Genomic DNA, 19139 nt, shown 5'->3' with positions numbered 1-19139 from the left:
ACATAACGATTTCTTCCACGGAAGCGAGGTGGGGGTCGAAGTCACAATACTGCGCGACAAATTCCTTCTACATTCCCATGGTTAATGTCCATCACCAGTATGTAGATACTAGTCAATGTGCGTCTGTATATTTGGTCTTATAATCCTAATTAGTTTATTATCATACTTGTATGCATTTTGAAACTAAATAAAAAGCAGACGATCTGCTGATACTTATAGTGATTTTATAACAGAACTGTAATATCTAGACATTTTATAGTTTGCCAATGTGAATCATAATTCGCACACACACCCTAGTGCATGTTGTCTGTCTCATTACACTTCACGGCGAAAACAATGATTCTGTTGAATGCTACGACAAATGAATACAAACAAAATGCAAATATTAAAATTAAAACAGATTAAAGTTATAGGAACAATATCAGGCCATTACCTTGTTCGAGGAATGTATCCATCAATATCCACAAAACTGTTCCAAATGATGTGTCTTTTAACAGTTTAATATACGAAAAAGTGATAAATCTTTTCAGGTATTGGTGTATAGTCTCATTGGTCACCCAAGATAGCACACCTGGCAACTAATTGCATAATGTCCGCCTTTCTTTAAAAACAGTAATTTAGTTAGCCAATAATGGGCAATCAATCAATGTATTGCCGGTTAATCCTTTGAAAGAAGGACGTTGTTTTACGCAGACACCCGACGACGACAGAGTGTATTCAGTATAGATTAGTAAATCTACATACATAAACACTACCTTTTGACAATTCCGCTGTGTAAGATAAAAGTAATTAATCAATCAGCGTGTTATCGGTTAATCCTTTGATCGATGTTTATAATGTTGAATATTTACTCCAGACACAAGAAATGCCAAATGGGAACCTTTGTCGGGTAATCTAAGTGTGTTACCACTAATTATACCTGTTATAAATTCATTAACTGACCATCAAGTGAATGATGACAAATAACGTGTAGGTTTATACCACCTAACACGGGTTACAACAAGGGAGTATTAATTGCTGTATTGCATGTGAAAACTTATGGGCCGACACTGTTTTGAGAATACAAACAGATTTTTACATGACATGATTAATTATCGAGGTAAAAAAACACAGAAATGGGATCAATTTGGATCAGTTATTATACAAATAGGGCCTAACGACACCAATCGATTTTGACAGAATCTTCTATGAAAACAAGTTGTAACTCGGAAACTAGGCAAAGCAGGAGACAAAATTAAATGACAGTAGATTGTGAGAACATACAGCTTTAATTTTCCACAACAATTGTCACGATTTCAGGTTTATACAAGCCTGTAAACAAGTTAATTTAACCCCTAAAATGTAGATGAATTCTGCATCGTCCCTCAAAGCTATTCCTCATATGACGTCACAGAGGCGCGCCGCTCTGATTGGTTGAAATTTCGTTCGCGGGTTAGAATTGTGCACTGTTGTCAAAAAGGTCGATTTAAGTCAATTAAAGGTCGAAATGAGTAGTTTTAATGACGGGGTTTCATTTATAACGATGCCAGTCAGTGATTTATGTATTTGTACCCCCTAGGGTTTATGTGACCTTTAAGCACAGTACTATACTCATATCATAAAAATATATTAGCTAACAAACTCTACGGAGTTTTTGCTATTATATATGTAGCTTAAGTTTATTCATATCTTAAGCTCAGTACTATGTTTATATCATAAAAGTATATTAGGTAACAAACTCTAAGGAGTTTTTTGCTATTATATATTTAGCTTAAGTGTCATCATATCTTAAGCTCAGTATTATGGTTACATTATAAAATGTATTAGCTAACAAACTCTACGGAGGTTTTGCTATTATTTATGTAGCTTAAGTTAAATTATATCTTAAGCACAGTACTATACTCATATCATAAAAATATACTAGCTAACAAACTCTACGGAGTTTTGCTATTATATATGTAGCTTAAGTTTTATTCATATCTTAAGCTTAGTACTATGTTTACTTCATAAAAGTATATTAGCTAATAAACTCTAAGGAGTTTTTGCTATTATATATTTAGCTTAAGTTTAATCATATCTTAAGCTCAGTAATATGGTCACAATTTATATATATATTAGCTAACAAACTCTACGGAGTTTTTGCTATTATATAGCTTAAGTTAAATTATATCTTAAGCTCAGTACTATACTCATATAGCTTAAGTTTATGCATATCTTAAGCTTAGTACTTTGGTTACTTCATAAAAGTATATTAACTATAAACTCAAGGAGTTTATGCTATCACATTAACAACTTAAGTCTACTAGTCTTAAGCTTTGTACTAATGTTGTATATACTTTATCATAATAAGTATATTGTAATAGTTATATTGTAATAACCCATATATGGCAGCTGATAAGTTAGCAGCAGGAATTCATCAGTTCAGTGCCTTTATGAAGTTCCCATGGGGTTATTACAGTCATTACAATTCAAATCACTAATTATCCAAATCTAAAGTATTATATATTCCCACCTCCATAGCCGTCGGATTCTACAAGCAAAAAAGCATGAGTCAGGATAAGGAAAAATATGTAATTTTCTGAGTAAAATTGATATTTTATACTTATCCTGACTCATGAGGTAAGCCCTCCCGTCCTCCCCACATAACACTTTGGATTTCCCTGTAAATTCAAGTGTTGGGCTCGCTATAAAAGGAGAGAGTGAGGCACATGGTGAGAGGTGGCGCCCTCGTTCCCGCGCTTACGAGGGGAAAGATAACTTATGGTGAGTACTAGTAGTATATACAATGGGGGTTCTGGACCAGTTCCAACCAAAGCCTCTGCAAAGCCTTATTTCACAAGTAAGGCTTTGGTCGGACCCTTAGCTCTTGCTACCATTACCCCTACTATGAAAAAGTTTGGGACGATAGCGGGATGCGAACGCACCTCCTAGCCGCGCCGGGGGCATGGCTGGAGTGTGTTGGTATCCTGGGGCACCGCTATGCCGTGTTGACCGGAGGTAACACTGTGCCGTACAATAATTCCGCTCTTACAAACCCTCTACCTGGCCCATCCCTCAAGTAGTACAAGTTAGGCTCGTCGGCTTTCATGTCAACTTTATTTATGTTGTAAGTTTTGACTGACCGGTGGCTCGCTTACGGCTATCACCCTCGTGTTCCCCCGGCTGGTATAGATACCTTACTAGGGCCCTATCTGGTATCTGTTTCTCTTTCCCACGCAATGGAGCAGCCGACTCTGCCACTATTGATTTTAGTTTGATAGCGTCTGCCGGTTTCTTATCAGTGAGCCGGGTGGTTTCATGGTTGATTGCCGACACCACCTTAGGGAGCCGTGATACCCATTCAGTCGATCGTTTTCCCGGGGTTGCCATCTCCCTCGCATACTGATGGCCGAATAAGCGCTCAGCCAGAGTCCTATTAAATCTCTCAACTATGGCTTGGCTGCGATGGGCTCCAGCCGTGCCACGCCTGACCTTTGTATCGTGGTTTGGCTAGCAGTTGTGACATCGCCACCCATGAACTCCCCGCCGGGGTCAACTTGCAGCTCTGTTGGCCATGTCAGCGGACTGGCGCTTGTATATGCTCAATCCTCTGGCTACCTGGGCAATAATCTTTCGCGGTCAAGGGTTCGCTTCCTTGTAGCGACTGGCTACGTCCACTACGGTTAAGGCATACTTGTACCTCTTGTCGGGTAGGAACAGTAGGTCTGCCTGGTGAACGCTATTGGGTATGTTAATTCCAAACTTCCTTCTAGGCACGTGAAGCGTGGTGCCGTAAATAGATCTGCCACAGGGCTTGTTTTTTCGCCACGCTTTGGCCTCCTCCGGGGTACTCGCTATTTTAGCCAGCTTATCTACAGCTTAGCTCCTTTCCAGTACCCACGCGGGCTATAGTAAATAGCCTCAAACTTTCTCTGGTTCCGCTCTTGGTTCAATTTTCTCATGCCCGTGACGCTGCACGTGTTGATCCCATCAATAGCTATCCAACGCTTAGTGTCCATAGGCTTACAGGGACGTCTTGTTTATTGTCAGTCCGTATATCCTATGGCCATCACTTCTAAGTGTGTTCATTTTATGCCTAAATGTACGGGTCTTGAACAGGGCTTCCTTGAATCTGGCGTGTTTGATGTGTTGTTTAACCACATACTTCTTAACACCCTTAGCCTTCCGGATCTCACCATTGTCGGCCTTCAGTATGGAATACATCTTAGGCCTCAAACCTATGTACTCGGCTATGGGCGTGCCCGGCACACTCGTCCTTCATCTTACCCAGGACCTTTTTATTTACCGTACTGTATATGGCATGGGCCTTGGGGTAGTCGCTAGTGTCATACAAATCGAGGTGTTTTTTCATGTCCTCGTACACGTCCTCGGTTCGAATCTCCATCAGCAGGGAATCCGTGTCAGTGTACAGCACTTCACACCTGTCGTTGTACTGTTTCTTAAGCTCGTTGTAGTAAAAGTCGTACATCAGGTGTTTGGATAAATCGAGGATGCTCATCCCCACGTAAACAGGCCGGTTGAATTTTATGTGGCTTTTCTTCATGTGTAGGGCAACTAGGTCATCGGTGAATATTTTGCTACGGTTGAATGCCGGACTGGCTATCAGTCTCCTGAGCTTGTCTTCCTCATTCGACCGAACCAGCTTCACGGTCATGCGTTTCCTCAGGTTCTCCATAGTCTTACCAAACACTGAGTTGTTCATGAGCTTGTAGAGGTTTTTCTCAAAGTCACTGGTTGCAAGCTTTCGGAGGTCTGTGTTCATTCTGATGTAGGGTTCCATCCATGGGCTCTGGTCGAACATGAGCACCCTGTGTATTTTGGTCAGCCTCATACCCAACGACAGGTACAGCTGTAGGTTGCGATAGTGAACGATGTACTTGGTCTTATTCATTAAGTTGGGCACGAAGTTTTCAACGCCTGCCACCCGCCCACCTAATAAGTTATGTTGGTACTCAGACATCCAGTCTGGGTTAACCCTCATACGTTCGGGGGCCAGGGGGTAGCTGTTGTGTGATGTGTGTAATGCCTTGGGGTATTCCAAGTCAACTTCGAGGATATAACCTTTATTCGAATCTGGTGCGATGCTCATAACATCGACCTCCTGTGGCACCCATTCGAATCCCCCTGTGGGTAGATACTGGCTCATGGCCCAGCCGTACAGGTTGTTGGCGCCTAGGTAGAGAATGTGATTGGTTGGCTTGCTCGGTCGTAGCCCTTCAATATTGATTATTTGCTTTCGCTGTATCGTTTGTTGCCATGGAGATCCCGCCGCAAGCCTTTCTCAATGAATAGGTGCATGTCGTAATCTGTGAGTAATTCCAACTTAACTCCGGTCTTTTAAGCAAGGCATCCCACGACAGACCTGGGCTGGTGTAATACCATGCGGGTCGAAGTTTATACTGCTTGAAACATGTCCGCCTAAACGTCTCAAACACGCCGGCTAACAGCAGTACATCTGTCCTCAAGTACAGGTCGTGATAGTCACCCAGATTCCTACAACCCAGTTTATTCCATACGTTAATCGCGGCGAGTAATCGCCTTGGGATATTGCCGAAGTCTGTCAGATTGCTGTAAAATTCTCTGATGGGGGTAGTCTGGTCTCGCGAACTTTGGCCAACTATCCATGTACTCATAGGGGTACACACCCTTCCTCATAAGCAGGGGTCTAGTCTCGGCGTCTGTGTATCGATCGGGTAATAGGGAAGGTATCATTGGTTTTGACCAGACTGTCGAAAGTGACGACAGTAGGAATTGAATCGAGTCGATGAACCTAAGGCCGTTTAAGCTGAAGGAGATGTATCTCTCCATGTTGTTGGGGATGCACGCTATATTACCATCGATTTTCGCGATGGCCTGCATGATCAAGTGTAAGTCATACCCTCTCAAGTTGTGAAAGACAACGGAATGTTTATTGTCTTAGGGTTGATTCTAAGCTTAAGGTTACACGCGCTGTGAGCGGCTCTATACTTACCGGTTACGCGGACAGTGATCTCTCACGAATCCCCATTCAGTGGTGAGTCACACACATGGCAGTTAGTGCTACAGGCGTGAGCTAGCCGGTCGGCTTTGGTCATACGCATGGGAGCCAACTCTATACAGTGCGCGTTCCTAATAATTTTTCTTCCTCCTGCAAACACTTAAGAAACCTTTCAGCCGCGTCGGGCCCCCTATACACTACCGGAGCTTTCGTTTCCCCATCACATCGGACGACCACGTATCCAAACCCACAGGCTTCATGCTCCTGTGTTTTGAGTGTGGTTGGGGTACCCCCAACAACCCCGCCTGTGGGTAGAGCATTGGGGATATCCCCAACAACCCCGCCTGTAACAGGTTTGACCAAGGCTTCAAAGTCGGCGTATATGATATAAGGCACAGACATTTGGTTCTTGTGGTTACCGAATTTTAGGATATTATCACCTTCCTTAGGCATGTCGACTCATTTAGCCGTCTGCCCCACACCTTGGCAATCCTCCCGGTGGGATTCTAATAAATCAGCTCGTGTGAAGCCATGTAGGCACCGTTCGCAGAAGTGGGTCTTTTCTCTGTGTGCCGATTGGTCATACAACAGCCTGCTAAAGTGTTTTATCCATGCTGTAGTGGTACTTGTCACCTCGCTGGATCATGAATATATTGATAACGCGGTGGGGTTTCCCCAACGGGCTGACTCTGTGTACTATTGTTGTGTTACCTTCGTGCCCAAAGACATTTATAGCTAGATTATTCTGTTTTTCTATTTTAGTTATCTGGGATATGGGGGTGGGTTCATCTATACCATCCCAGTTGAGCCCATCGTCTTGGGGATAGCTAGAAAGCCTGTCTGAATGAGTGTCAGCTGGAAACAAGGCTGACCTGATAGCTACCCTCAGGCAATCGTCTCCTCTATTCTTCTTGGCGTTGACCATGGCATGTTTTTCCTATAGTAGGGAGGCAAGTCTAGGTATGACCCGCCTCTGAATGGCATCGTGAAGTTAGCTATGTCTAGATAGACATTATCGATTTTATCTACAGTCCACCCAGACCCCAAGTGTGTGTAGCGCTCTAGGTATTCTCGTTATCTGCTGAAAACTGGTATCGATTGATGCGTCTATGGTCTCTATATGGGTCACGACCTCTTGCCTACCTCGGAGTAAGGCTGAACGTATCAGTGACCCTCCCCTGCCTGCTTATCGAAATACATTTTAACTGTGATCTGAAATTTGATACTTCCTAGACTGTTTAGTTCCTGGTTTATTTTATCAACTATCAGAGGCTTCATATCTATAATATCTATGTTCCTATCAACATGCATGCGCCAGCCTCTTAAATAATTACCTACAGCTTCTCAGTGCGCATCTGAACTGTAGGTCAATAGCTCTATTCTGACGTAATAGTTCTACAAGCTGTGGTTTCCTCATACGGGAATATCCCCTAACCCCAAATCACGTGCCCTCGGCTTTTAATTGTTTTACAGTGGGAGGTTTTGCTACGGGGCATGTGATAACAATGCGATTAACCCGCTCTCCCCAGGTTTGAATAATCCGTGGAGCCCAAGCTGTTTTGCCTGGACTTTAATTGTTTTACCGTGGGAGGGCTTCTAAACCTACTAATCTCAACAAGGCTGGCTTCCCTCATTCGAGAATACCCGACATTCTCTGCCTGGCGATTCGCTTTGAGTTCACTAACCGTAGTCATAATTGCGTACACACCTAAGAAGATCAATCTCTAATTGGACCACAGTAAAGTGAGGTAACGGATAAAAATATAGTGAGGCTCATAAAATAACTAGATGGGCCGTTTCAATCCAGTACTTACACTGTTGGATATAGTGTTCCTTGAAGTTGTACATGTATTCCTGTATACTTGTAAAACAATTTATCTGGTATTGAGTCGTGATATCCCCCACATGTGAAGGGCGCGAGTATACTTAACACCCTCCTTAATCCATGCCACTTCCAATATGACCTGAAATCTGAAGCGTCCCCAGTCATTCAGTTCATCTTTGAGTATGTTTTAACCAGAGATTCGAGGCCAATTTCCACAAACATAGCTATACCTAAGTGTGCACAGGCTCTAATTGGGGTCTATCTTGAGAAGTCGCCACGCTCTTTTATGTAGGCCTTTTTATTCTCGTAGATGAGGTGATGTCTGACTACGTTCGCCCCGTGAGCTTTACATAAGCAGTAGTGCCCTTTAACCCCTATACCACACACAGAACATGCGTAGTTAGGGCTTCCCATGTGGAACCAACAGTACCCCTAGTCCTGCATTTCCTACCACAGGCTTCTTTCTTCCCCATAAGTATGTATTCGCATCGGTATGGAGCAGGTCTCATGTTTAGCATACTTATATGAGTACTTAGTCTAATTGTTTCGCAACCAACGCAGTCGCTGCTATACCCAGCTATGAATACCAGTTCACGGTCCATTTGCCCCTTGGATGGCGTGGTAGTACTGAGCGAAGTGTGGGTTTATTGAGGGGTTGCAGCCATTTACCTGTTAATAAGAATTATTCTCTCCGCCGCGTCGACATCGTGGAATGTTTGAACGGCATGGTTTTCACGCCTGAGTTGTTCGTTAATGTAATCGATCCTCTGGAGGCGCTTTTTAGCGTGCATCAGATTGTGCGGCCTGTAATTTCTCAATAGCGAGATTATGCCGCTTTCTTTCTTCCTGTATTTCAGCCCGCGTGTGACTCTCGTAATTTCGAGAAGAGGAAATTACTCGGAAAATGCTAGGGCATTTACTAACGCCCCACCAACCATCATGGCAATCGTAGCCATCCTATATTTACTTCATAATATTTTCAGGTAGTATCCCTTGTTTTACTAGGATGTCCTTTGTGGCCATCGCCATACCAAGGTTCATTATAAGCATACCCATATCCTGCAGGTTGAAATCTAGCTTGATAGTTGGTTGTTTAAGCACCATTTTGGTCAACCGAGCGCGATCCTCACGGCTAGACTGGCGACCACTGTGGCGTGGTATGCGTCATTGACGAACGTTTTCCCCTCAGACATTATGTATATGATATAAAAATATTAAATTATAACATGATATGTGGGTTGACCTCTAATTGTGGGTGAGGGTTTCCCTCCCCGGAATCCTTGGGATTCCTGTGTGGGTTTCCCTCCCCGGAATCCTTGGGATCCCTGTGTCGTGTATATAACCACGAGATAACCACGGCAGCAGTTACGCCTACAGCCAACAAGAGTCGGGTCGGGTGAGTCACCGTGATAATTTTATGTTGGTTACACCACCGTTTTTTACCGGCAGCTACTCTCTTAGGATTCTTCTGCCTGGTTACTGTCTCCCCCAACCTTGGGTTCACCTCCTTGGGGGGTGGGATCGCCTCTGAAGGGGTCGCCTCCTTGGGGGTCTCCCCCCTGGAGGTTTCCTCCAGGTGTGGTGTCTCCTGTGCAGCATCCATCTATACTATTATTATTATTTTCCTCTCAAATTGACAATGCTTTGCCGTGATAATCGCCCGTAACCGGAGCTAACAACATACCGTATTTGTGGTACAGCTCGCAGCTAATAGAGCTCAAGGCGTGTTCGATAAATGGGTCTTTCTCAAGGTCTTCCCACAGGTAAAGTCGGCGTTCCTGGGGAATGGGAAGGAAGTATGACGCAATACCAGTGTATATCTGGGTCATAGCCGATCCTGTTGTCTTTGTCATCTCTGCTCGAGACGGGTCTCGTATCTAGCGTACAGTTTATCGATTTCTTCAGCTGACATTTTGTGAATTTTATCGGGAGTGTAGTCTCCAAAGTAATGTTTGGCTTTGCCGCCAACAGCCAACGCCACCAGTTTCTCTTGCTTATCATCGTCCACTGGCACCAACAGTTGTTCGAGCAGTTCATCACACTCTATCTTATAATGTAACAAGTAAGATTTAGTTTTAACTATATAATATACGATATAGGCGAAACACAGAGAAATGAAGGTTAAGTTGCACACGACAAACACTTCAAATACCATAGCTATAACTAAATGCTAAGTATTTATACTAAGCATTTGCTAAGCTTTGCTAAGCATTTACTAAGCTTTGCTAAGCATTGCTAAGCATTGCTAAGCTAAAACACCCTATAGGCCACGGGTTGGTCGGTCTTGAGCACGAGCTTAGCGTGTTTAGTTTCAGCGAGCTGTTTCTTCACCCGTTCCCGTTCTAATTTGCTCATCACATCGTTCTCTCTCAAACACTCTTCGAACGAATCCCTGTCCTTGCAGTGAAATAAGGCCACCCATCGCGTCTGCTCCCTGAGGTCTTTCAACACCGAGTTGAACTTCTGCGTTAGCACCCAGACGCTGTGATTTGCGTGCCGGCCAGAGAAGGCCAGGTACGATAGCATGTCTCTCTTTTTTGTTATCTCACGATTAGCGCTGCAGTCACCCAGTATGAACAGTGTCGACTCCCCTTTAAATTTCATATGGTAAGCTTTCAACCAGTCCTGCAGACGTGGTCCCGGATCGACTCTGTGTAATGCGTCCGGTCCGTCATCACCCAAGGTCTTTCCGCGTACGCGTTTATTCATGCTCAGAGTAGGGCACATGATAACGATGTTATCAAACACATCCCTGTAGTACCCCTCCAACATATCCAACACGAAAACGGTCTTCCCACAGCCAGTCTGCCCACACACTATGGCGCAGTGTGGGTCGCGGGGTAAATCAGTAGGTAATGGCTTACCGCCATCAGTAGATGGCTTGCACGAATCTCCCATTGTCTATATTAAGTTGCGCGTCCATAATCACGTACAGATATAATTTCAACTTGCCCGCGGGTTGAGCCGTCTTGGTAATCTGGATTGTTATCCCCTCGCTGCCGTTGTCTATACGGCGACCGCTACCGTGCAGTTTATCGTCATCCGTGGATCGCATGTCCAACCACAGCGCGTACTTCGTGGTCAGGTATTCACCGATCTGCACGGAGGATAGGTCCAGGTCCTTGGTTATGTATGGGTGTTGTTTGATGGCCGGTAGCTTTTTTATCTCATCCCACTGCTGGTATGCCCTCATACCATGACTGAACAGCTGGTTGGGCACGCCCTCTATGGTCACTTCCACCTTTTCAATCTCGGGGTTGAAAAACTTCTCGCTGTCCCTCCGAAACGGCTCGTAATCCTCCACTGGGACGACCAGGATACCTTTCATCGATCGCGCCCACGCGTTCAGGTTGATATTCCACACAGTGTCGCTCTTATCTCGCACGACTGATCTATGCCTCAGTATGCGATCGTATTGGTGGATGGCCATCTTCCCAGAGTACTGGCTTCGAACCTGCCTGGCCAGCTCTGGGCTAGTGACCATGTCGAACTCCAGAGAGATGTTGTCTATGGCGCAACTGGCCTCATCGCCGTTCGGCGCATTACACTACTTTGCTGTAGTCATTAAACGTTAGCTCGTATTCAAGCCTATCACCCAGCGCGGCCTGGTAAAACGGGGCGTGTCCGTGTGAGCAACTCGAAGTCGAAGCGGCACGCAGAACCGGGTTCCCGTGACGCTTGAGCGATGGCCTTTTCACCGTCCGATAGCTTGTCTAGCTGGTCTTGGCGTGAAGCCATACCCAATGCGCACCGGCCGGTCGATTTGTTGATACCCTGGTACACGCCATTGACACGTTCTCCCTCGCTTTTCCCAGAGATCCCCGTAGCAGTGAAACACGTCGCTGTTGTCGATGCTCAGCACCTCGTTACCGCTGATCTTGATGGTGGTTTTCTTGATGATGGCTCGACCTACGTTCCGCACTAGCTCATGTTTGTCGTTGGTGGAGGTCAACGTGAGGTTGAACGCCAGTCGAACCGTGCCTGGTACAATGAGGTCATTCTCGCCAAGGTTTGGAAATCTAACCAGCAGCGTTTGGTTCTGGTCTATCTTGCTGGGATTGTTGGTGATGGTCACCGACTGGCGCACAGCTCTGGCCCCTAGAGGCTCTCTTGATCTTCTGAAAGGATCTAGTTTTCTACCGTACATTGTTATATAAATGAAATATATAAGTTTTAATACTAAATAATGGCTGAGTACATACCTATGGATGATATGTGGGATGATAGTGCCCAGGCATTCGACGAGCAGGAGACCTCATTCACTACCCCCTTAAGTACTGAACTTGTACAGCCTGCTGTCGACGATTATTACAACACAGTTGAAAATAGAGACAACATCAAGCCGTTGGGAAGGGACTATGCCAAGTTTACCGTCGATAAGAAGGGCACGCTGCGATTGAAGGCTCACCCGGGGGTCGATATCATAAAAAGACGGAAGCCGATATGCTTTGTCAACACTCACCAGTCGCCTCTGGTGGGGCCAGCTGATCCGTGATGAACTAGGCTTCATACATTACAGCGGCGACGGTCAAAGCTTCCCCGAAGGTCATCCAAGATCTGCAAGCAGCCAGACCCAAAGGCGATGAAGGTGATATACCCCAACGTGCTAAAGAAACGCCGACAGTATCGAAAATATTGACCACGCACCATGACAAACTTGCTTGCCGGTCTCGAATTTCCCTGAGGGAACTGCGCGCAGCCTAGACGAAGCCTTGAAACATGTACGCTGGAGAACTCGTGAACAACATGGGGAAACTTAACGAAATCGATGAGCACATCGCCATGAGAAAATAAAACTCACCGAGAAGCGGATGGTGATATGAAACGTCAGATCGAGGAGAGAATAAAAACTTGGAAGACGAGAGACGGACTCGGTTGGAATCCGCTTCCTCTAACCGGAAGCCCGATCACAGATCAGTAGAGTACGGAAACCATCAATCGAGTCCTAAATGAAGACACCACGCTTAGCTGACAGGATTCGATCCTGTTCCGAGCAAGGCATCACCATCGCCAGCATTCTGACTGCATTGGGCTTCATCATATCAACCCTGGTGGTGTCATTGACAGGGGGTACCCCCACGCCTGCACCAACACCAACACCCACAGGTGGTGTCAAAGACTGGATAAAAAAACACCTGAAATCCCTAGGGGAAGCCCTGGCTAAACTGGCTGGTAAGGTCACGGCCCTACCCGCATCCTGGGTAGCATCGTCGTGGCTGCTGAGCTTTGGCTAAAACTGCCACGGGCTTAGTCAAAACCTGTGGGCAGCCATCACGCCGCGGGCGGGTCTGGTGTACATAGCGGCTAAGGAATTTTTAACCAAATGAGCCCCAAAGCTACCCCACCAACCACCAGGGCTGTTTTACGATCGATGTGCTGCTGATTGGGCGCTGCAGGCTGGGGCTGTGGGTGTGTTGGTTGAGCCCTAGGCTCCGGGGGTGGCGCCACTATACCCGTTTCACCGGTTGTGGGTGGTGGGACGTGGGGGACGTTGACATCAGGGTTGACGCCCAACTTTTGGCCCGCCGTGGCTACAACTATTTTGTTGTTGTAGCCCACTACTTTTTTTACTCTCAGTTGCATATCGCTCGGAGCCATGTACAGCCCCACATCGAAGACGAAGTCGACTTCGACCTGGCATATTCCAACACGCCTTGGTAGCGTTTGATGGCACTCGGAGATCAACTGGAGCATTGATAGCATCCTCAACGCTGGCAAACGAACTGTTTCTGAGCCGCCGTAAGCAGTCCCTTACCAATAATACTGGAACGTGTTTGCGCCTGCGACCCAACACCGCCGCCACACGTCATCGCTCAATCGAAGTCGCTTAAGCGTTCAGTGCCGCACGAGTAAACCCTTCCGGGCGGTCCAACATAAACTTTTTCCAGTCATCCGCTGCCCCTCCCTGATCAAACCTCCAGACTCTGTAATCCTTGTTGGTATTGAAAGCCATGTAACGGTCATCCCACTCGTTGGTTGTGAAGAGATGATAATTTAATTTGTATCCCCAATCTTTCACCAGCAGTTTGCTGGCTTCCACGAGGGCATTTGGTGAACGATGGGGATACCCAACCCGTGGTTCGCCCCGCAAACGCCAACCGGCTCTTCGGGTTTAGTTCGAATTGCTGCAAATACGTCAGAGGTCCCGCCTCTATCGTACTTGTTGTTTAATGGGTTCCATGCGTCATCCAGTGGGAGCTGGACGCTGATTTCTTTAAGGATACGCCTGACCTGGTAGTACACGTGGAACTTGAACACAGACTGACTCAGCGTCCACGCCGAGTGTCGTCGGTCAATGTCACACCACACCCCGTTGTAGCGCACCACACAGCAAAGTTGAGTTGATTCTGCCAGAACTGCATCGGGTTGTTGAACCAAGCATGAACTACCTTAGCGCTTAGTCACCAAAATTTATACAGGCTGAACACATCTAAAAGCTGGGCGCTGAAATACATCCCATCAGCGATCGCGATCTTCATGGGGTGAGAAATCTACGCCCAGTTTAGGGTAAAACACTCCAGGGGAATACATTTTAAAACTATTATATAATGAGCATATATACTCTAACATGTACATAACACTTCCAGGAATAACGAGCGGCGAGGCCGCTCAGCTAACGCACGCCGCGATCGATAATATGTCGGGTCAACTCGAAGTCGCGACTCTGCGATATCACCTACCTACCGCGAATGGACTAACATCAACGCCAGCAACAATAAGCTGTTCGTCAGTGGAACTCGCAGCCAGATAACTGACGCTACTACAGCGCAGTGCTCGCATAAGTTTAGCGGCGAGGTCTTCAAACCCCCTGGGAGCCGAACTCAAGATGAACGACTCAAACGGTACAGTGGTGTTAATCAACAACGGAAGAAACTCCTTGAGGCTCGGCCGGCCATTGGCGAGGACACTGGTATACCGCCTGACGAGATAAAACCAACAACAACCGTCCACAGGCACGGTTACCCGACCTAGTACCGTGACGAGAGCTGTACATTCATCTCGGTCAGGTGAGCACAACGCATAACATTCAAGGGTCACCCTTCCACTATACTGAGAGCCGCACCGGTGAAAACGGAGAAATACAACGACGGTAGAACCGAAGTCGCTTTCACCGCTGCAGTATAAGAGGTTGACTCAGGGCAACATACCTGAGCTGATAATATCGGTGTTAGATATAAATCATAATCCCGGCAATATAGGATATACTCAGCTTAACGCTGCACATAAAATGACCAGCTTACAAAGGGCCCGGGTGAAAAATGCGTCAATGTGGGGATCTCCCGACTCGGGACACACGCATGATTCGACGCTCCCGGAGTAGATGGTAAATTGTACGCCTTTGCAACTGAAAACAACATTTACAAACGCTTTGAAGTCCCTCTCCGTGGAGCCCTAGGTGATATAGTAGATACCACAAGAGCGACAGTCAACACTCGGTACACCCTAGTCACCACCGGGGATGATAAATGGATAATATACCCATCGCTCGGTGGCAAACTGTTCGACTTAGACGATGTTGAGAGCACTACCGTCAGCCCAAAATTAAACAAGCCATATACTGCCGTCTTCACCGAAGATGACAAGTGGGTGTTGTTACCAGATAAAGACGACTGGTTTCTCAATATTAGGCTCGGCCCCCCTACGCGTTCACGGATAACAAGGACAACCACCTAAACAAAGTCGCTAATCAACGGAACCCTGCTCGTGGCTTACGCCCCAACTCAGAGACGTAGCGTGCGAAGTCATCAGCCCAGTCGCCAGTATGGCAGCCCACATGCTATCGGGTAAACCGAATGCAAAACGTGACATTGCAGTTGGTGTCTGAATTCATGGCGTGATCACCATCCTGGAGAGTCTACCGCTTAACTCAACACTGATCATCAAAGTCTACCTAGGGGAACCATTGGGGAATGAGGTCGAGATCGTGGAAGGGGTCAAACTCGGGTGGGTGAAACGACACCAGTATCACGCTTGCACAGTTTACGCATGGATGGGTGTCGCTCCAACACCAGTCTGCAGGGTGTCACCGCGATCGTGGAAAACACGATATCACTAACCAAGATCTTCCTACCTGACAACATACACTTCATGGGGGTGAAGTTCACCCCTGAACTATTATCAGAAAACCAGTTGGAAACTATATCGTAGTAGTATTATAGCAATGACCAGTCATCGTCCCAACACTACGCTTAACGACCTAGGGGATACGGAGGGATTCAATCAGCCTGGCGAGGAAGACACCTTGTACATCCTACACTTCAAAGACAATGTGTATAGGCGGGTGTCGTTATCAGATTTTAAAGAGCCTGAATGGTTACTCAACTTAACCCTCACCGCACCTTATATCACCTTGAGACAAGATGGTACTATCTCCGAGATTAAGAACAACGCATAATTATAGGAGCCGCTTCGCCCGAACCCAACGGCATAGTTATAGTAGGAGCGTTAGTTCCGGAATCTAATGTATATATCACACCAATACCAAACCACTCGGGCAACATGTTAACTTCCAGGGAGAAGGTGAAGATAGAGATCAAATTACTTGATCACCAAGAGGTCTTTAGAAATGTCGCGGAAAACTACACATTCATCATAGACGTCTATCTCGGAGATACCCCGTTTCCTAGGCATATTTACATTATGGCCGATATGATCATAACTTGGGAAGCCAGGTGTAATGGTAAACGTTGCCGTATTACTAAGGTATCGGGAAACAGACCTGTAGCAAGCCTTGATGGGGTTCGTCTCCTTAATGGAAGTAGAGTTAAGACCCCGTTTTTTTACGTGCACGCTAATCTAAGTAATATCAGCTTTAAGTACATTAACCAAAGGTTAAATGAAACCCAATTAAAATATCTTTTGTAATATATATTATAGGATGGGCCTGTACCCAGTCGTAGAGGAAGTAGCGAAGACCCTGGAAACCGTAGATGGGTTCCGCTTGAGACAGTTATGTGATGTAAAACACCAACTAGAACAAGACCGCGACACGCGGAAAGCACTATGTAAAAAGTACCATAGAGCTTTCAATATCGTGGACGGGGCTGATACTGCCCTTATGGCAACCAGCATGGGGCTGGGAGCGGAAGGTGTTGGGTTGTTAGCTACCATCGTGGCTACCCCCGTAGTGCTAGGCATTGAAATAACAGCTGGGGTGGCAGGGGTGTTAGGGTTGGTGCTTAAGTTTGCATCCCGCAGACTTCATCGTAAGGCATTGAAACACGATGAGATCAGGGTTCTGGCCGGCAAAAGCTGAACACAGTGAGTGAGCGTGATTTCCACGGCACTCACTGACAGTAAGATCTCGGAGGAGGAATTTAGTTCAATCCTCTCTGAACTCACAAAATATAACAAAATGAAACAAGAGATTCGGTCCAAGTCTCGTAAGTCTACTATCAGCGGCAGGACGAAAAAAGTACATAGAACAAGGGGTGAAAAGCCCGACAAGCCTTTATTACAAACACCAAAGAGATCATAGGCGGTTAACATTAAACTGTTTCACGAGGTAAATATGGCATAGCGGTATAGTGTCATAGCGGCACGTTAATTTTATAAATGTGATGTTGAGGAGAGGTATTATGACATGACTGAACTAAATATCCCTTCCAAAAATGAATTTGTTGCATGCACCCACACATGCACGCATGCATGCACACACAAGCATACATATACACTCACACATGCGCACACATACACGTTTAGTTATTAGCAAGTACATTATCATCACAATTACTGTGAAAAAGTGCAAAATGGCATAAATCCTGCCTCAAATCTTTCCTCACCCTCATATCTTCCCTTTCCAGAGGAGGTGGTTAATCAGGAGATCAACTTCGCCGTGGAGAGCTTCACCCTGATCCTCAACAAGCCGGAGTACTGAGCTGGCGCAAGTGTCCATGACCAACCTCCACTCCCACATCAGCAAGCGGGACTTCAACATGTCTTGTCGGGGTCAGCTGGGTAGCCTGTCTCTCTCTGACCACTCACCCCATGGGGAGCTCTACCAGCAGAGGTTCATCACCCTGGGCAGACAGGCGCTGGAGTTTGATTTCTTCAAGTATGTAGCTTCTTTGATACCTGTCGTAGTCTTTCACATAGTTATCACTGTAGGCTGCTAGTGTTTAGATGACGCTTCCTAAATCAATGTCGCTAGTCAGCTGTTTTGTTGACAGCCAGGCCACGGAAGATTTAGATACCACCATGACCTGTGCTATTTATATTGATCTCGGGGGTCCAATCTACAACTAGCATGTGTAAAAACAGGAACAGTAGCATGATAAACTGTAGTGTAGCAATATTTGTATATCTGCTAATCCTTTGTGGGTGGGAGACCCAAGATTTACATTGACATGTGCAGATTCTTTTTCAGAAGACGTCCTCCTTGGGGTACATATAAGCATTAACATGTCCATTTTAAAAACTGATGACAGTTGTAACAATATTTTAATAATAAATATTTACAAAACAAAAAACTCGTTTTTGTCTTGTGAGACCACCCCTACAGGGCCCCCCAGAGCCCCCTACAGCCAAGAGCAGGTAACTCTCACCGTCTACCTCGTACCTCACTTTTCATGCTGTCGTTTCTCAGGAAGGACGTGTGTGTGTTCATTCTCAGGAATCTTTCCCTGTCCCTAGGAAGATGAGTGATAAGAATCAAATACTGTATGTATGGTTCCTTTATTTACGCACGGGTGTTAGATGGAATTCATATGTAGGTATTTTCATTCATGAATTGTTGTAACTTTGCTGGTGGGTCGTCTGTTTTCCTGCCATGTGACAGAAGATGGCGGACCACACACCTCTTCTCCCTTCCTTTATTATTGTTAGCTCTAGGCTTACTCTATGGTTGGGAGTTTCTATATAATGTTTTCATATTATATAGTAGGCTTGCCATAATATTCTTGTTTACAGCAAAATTACGGTAGGTCATCATTGAGTGAGATCGTAATCGTGGTCGTTTCGTATCACCTTTGTTTTGCTCATTCTCTATACAGTACGCAGGCTATATAGCGTAGCACTTATTCTGCTTTACATGTTAGCGTGTTAGTTGATTAAATTGCTTTGGCTATTAGCATTTAATATTGCCCGTGCGCTGTATTTCTTGCTGTTTGCTTGTGTATATATGCATACCCCGTCAACAGCTACCTGCTAGTAAAATGGCATGGTTCTGTTTGTTGCTGCTCCAACACTGCGTTATTGCCACCTGGTGTGTTTGAGTTGTCTTGTGAAGGAAGTGCATGACGATCAGGGGTGCGCTATCCATCTCGCTTTTACACCAATGGCTCAAATAAGCAGGCATACATATTGGAGACCAACTTGCTGCAGGTGTAGGTTGAAGCCCGTCTAAGAAATCTTCCTAAT

At 45.7% G+C, this 19139-nt stretch overlaps 1 protein-coding gene across 1 annotated transcript in view; it reads left to right on the top strand.

Moving 5' to 3' along the window:
• Nucleotides 1-17658, top strand: part of LOC124255209 (vacuolar protein sorting-associated protein 13D-like) — a 56348-nt gene extending 38690 nt beyond the window's left edge. Inside the window, exon 20 of the mRNA XM_046689046.1 lies at nt 17585-17658. Coding sequence (XP_046545002.1) covers nt 17585-17658 — 74 coding nt within the window. The remainder of the gene's footprint in view (nt 1-17584) is intronic.
• Nucleotides 17659-19139: the final 1481 nt, after the last annotated feature.

Source organism: Haliotis rubra, unplaced genomic scaffold (genome assembly GCF_003918875.1).
Source record: "Haliotis rubra isolate DU_JTF1 unplaced genomic scaffold, ASM391887v1 Scf598, whole genome shotgun sequence".
In the NCBI taxonomy this organism is placed as follows: Eukaryota; Metazoa; Mollusca; class Gastropoda; order Lepetellida; family Haliotidae; genus Haliotis; species Haliotis rubra.
The sequence above is the reverse complement of the archived record's forward strand: the minus strand, read 5'-3'. Positions and strand labels throughout refer to the sequence as shown.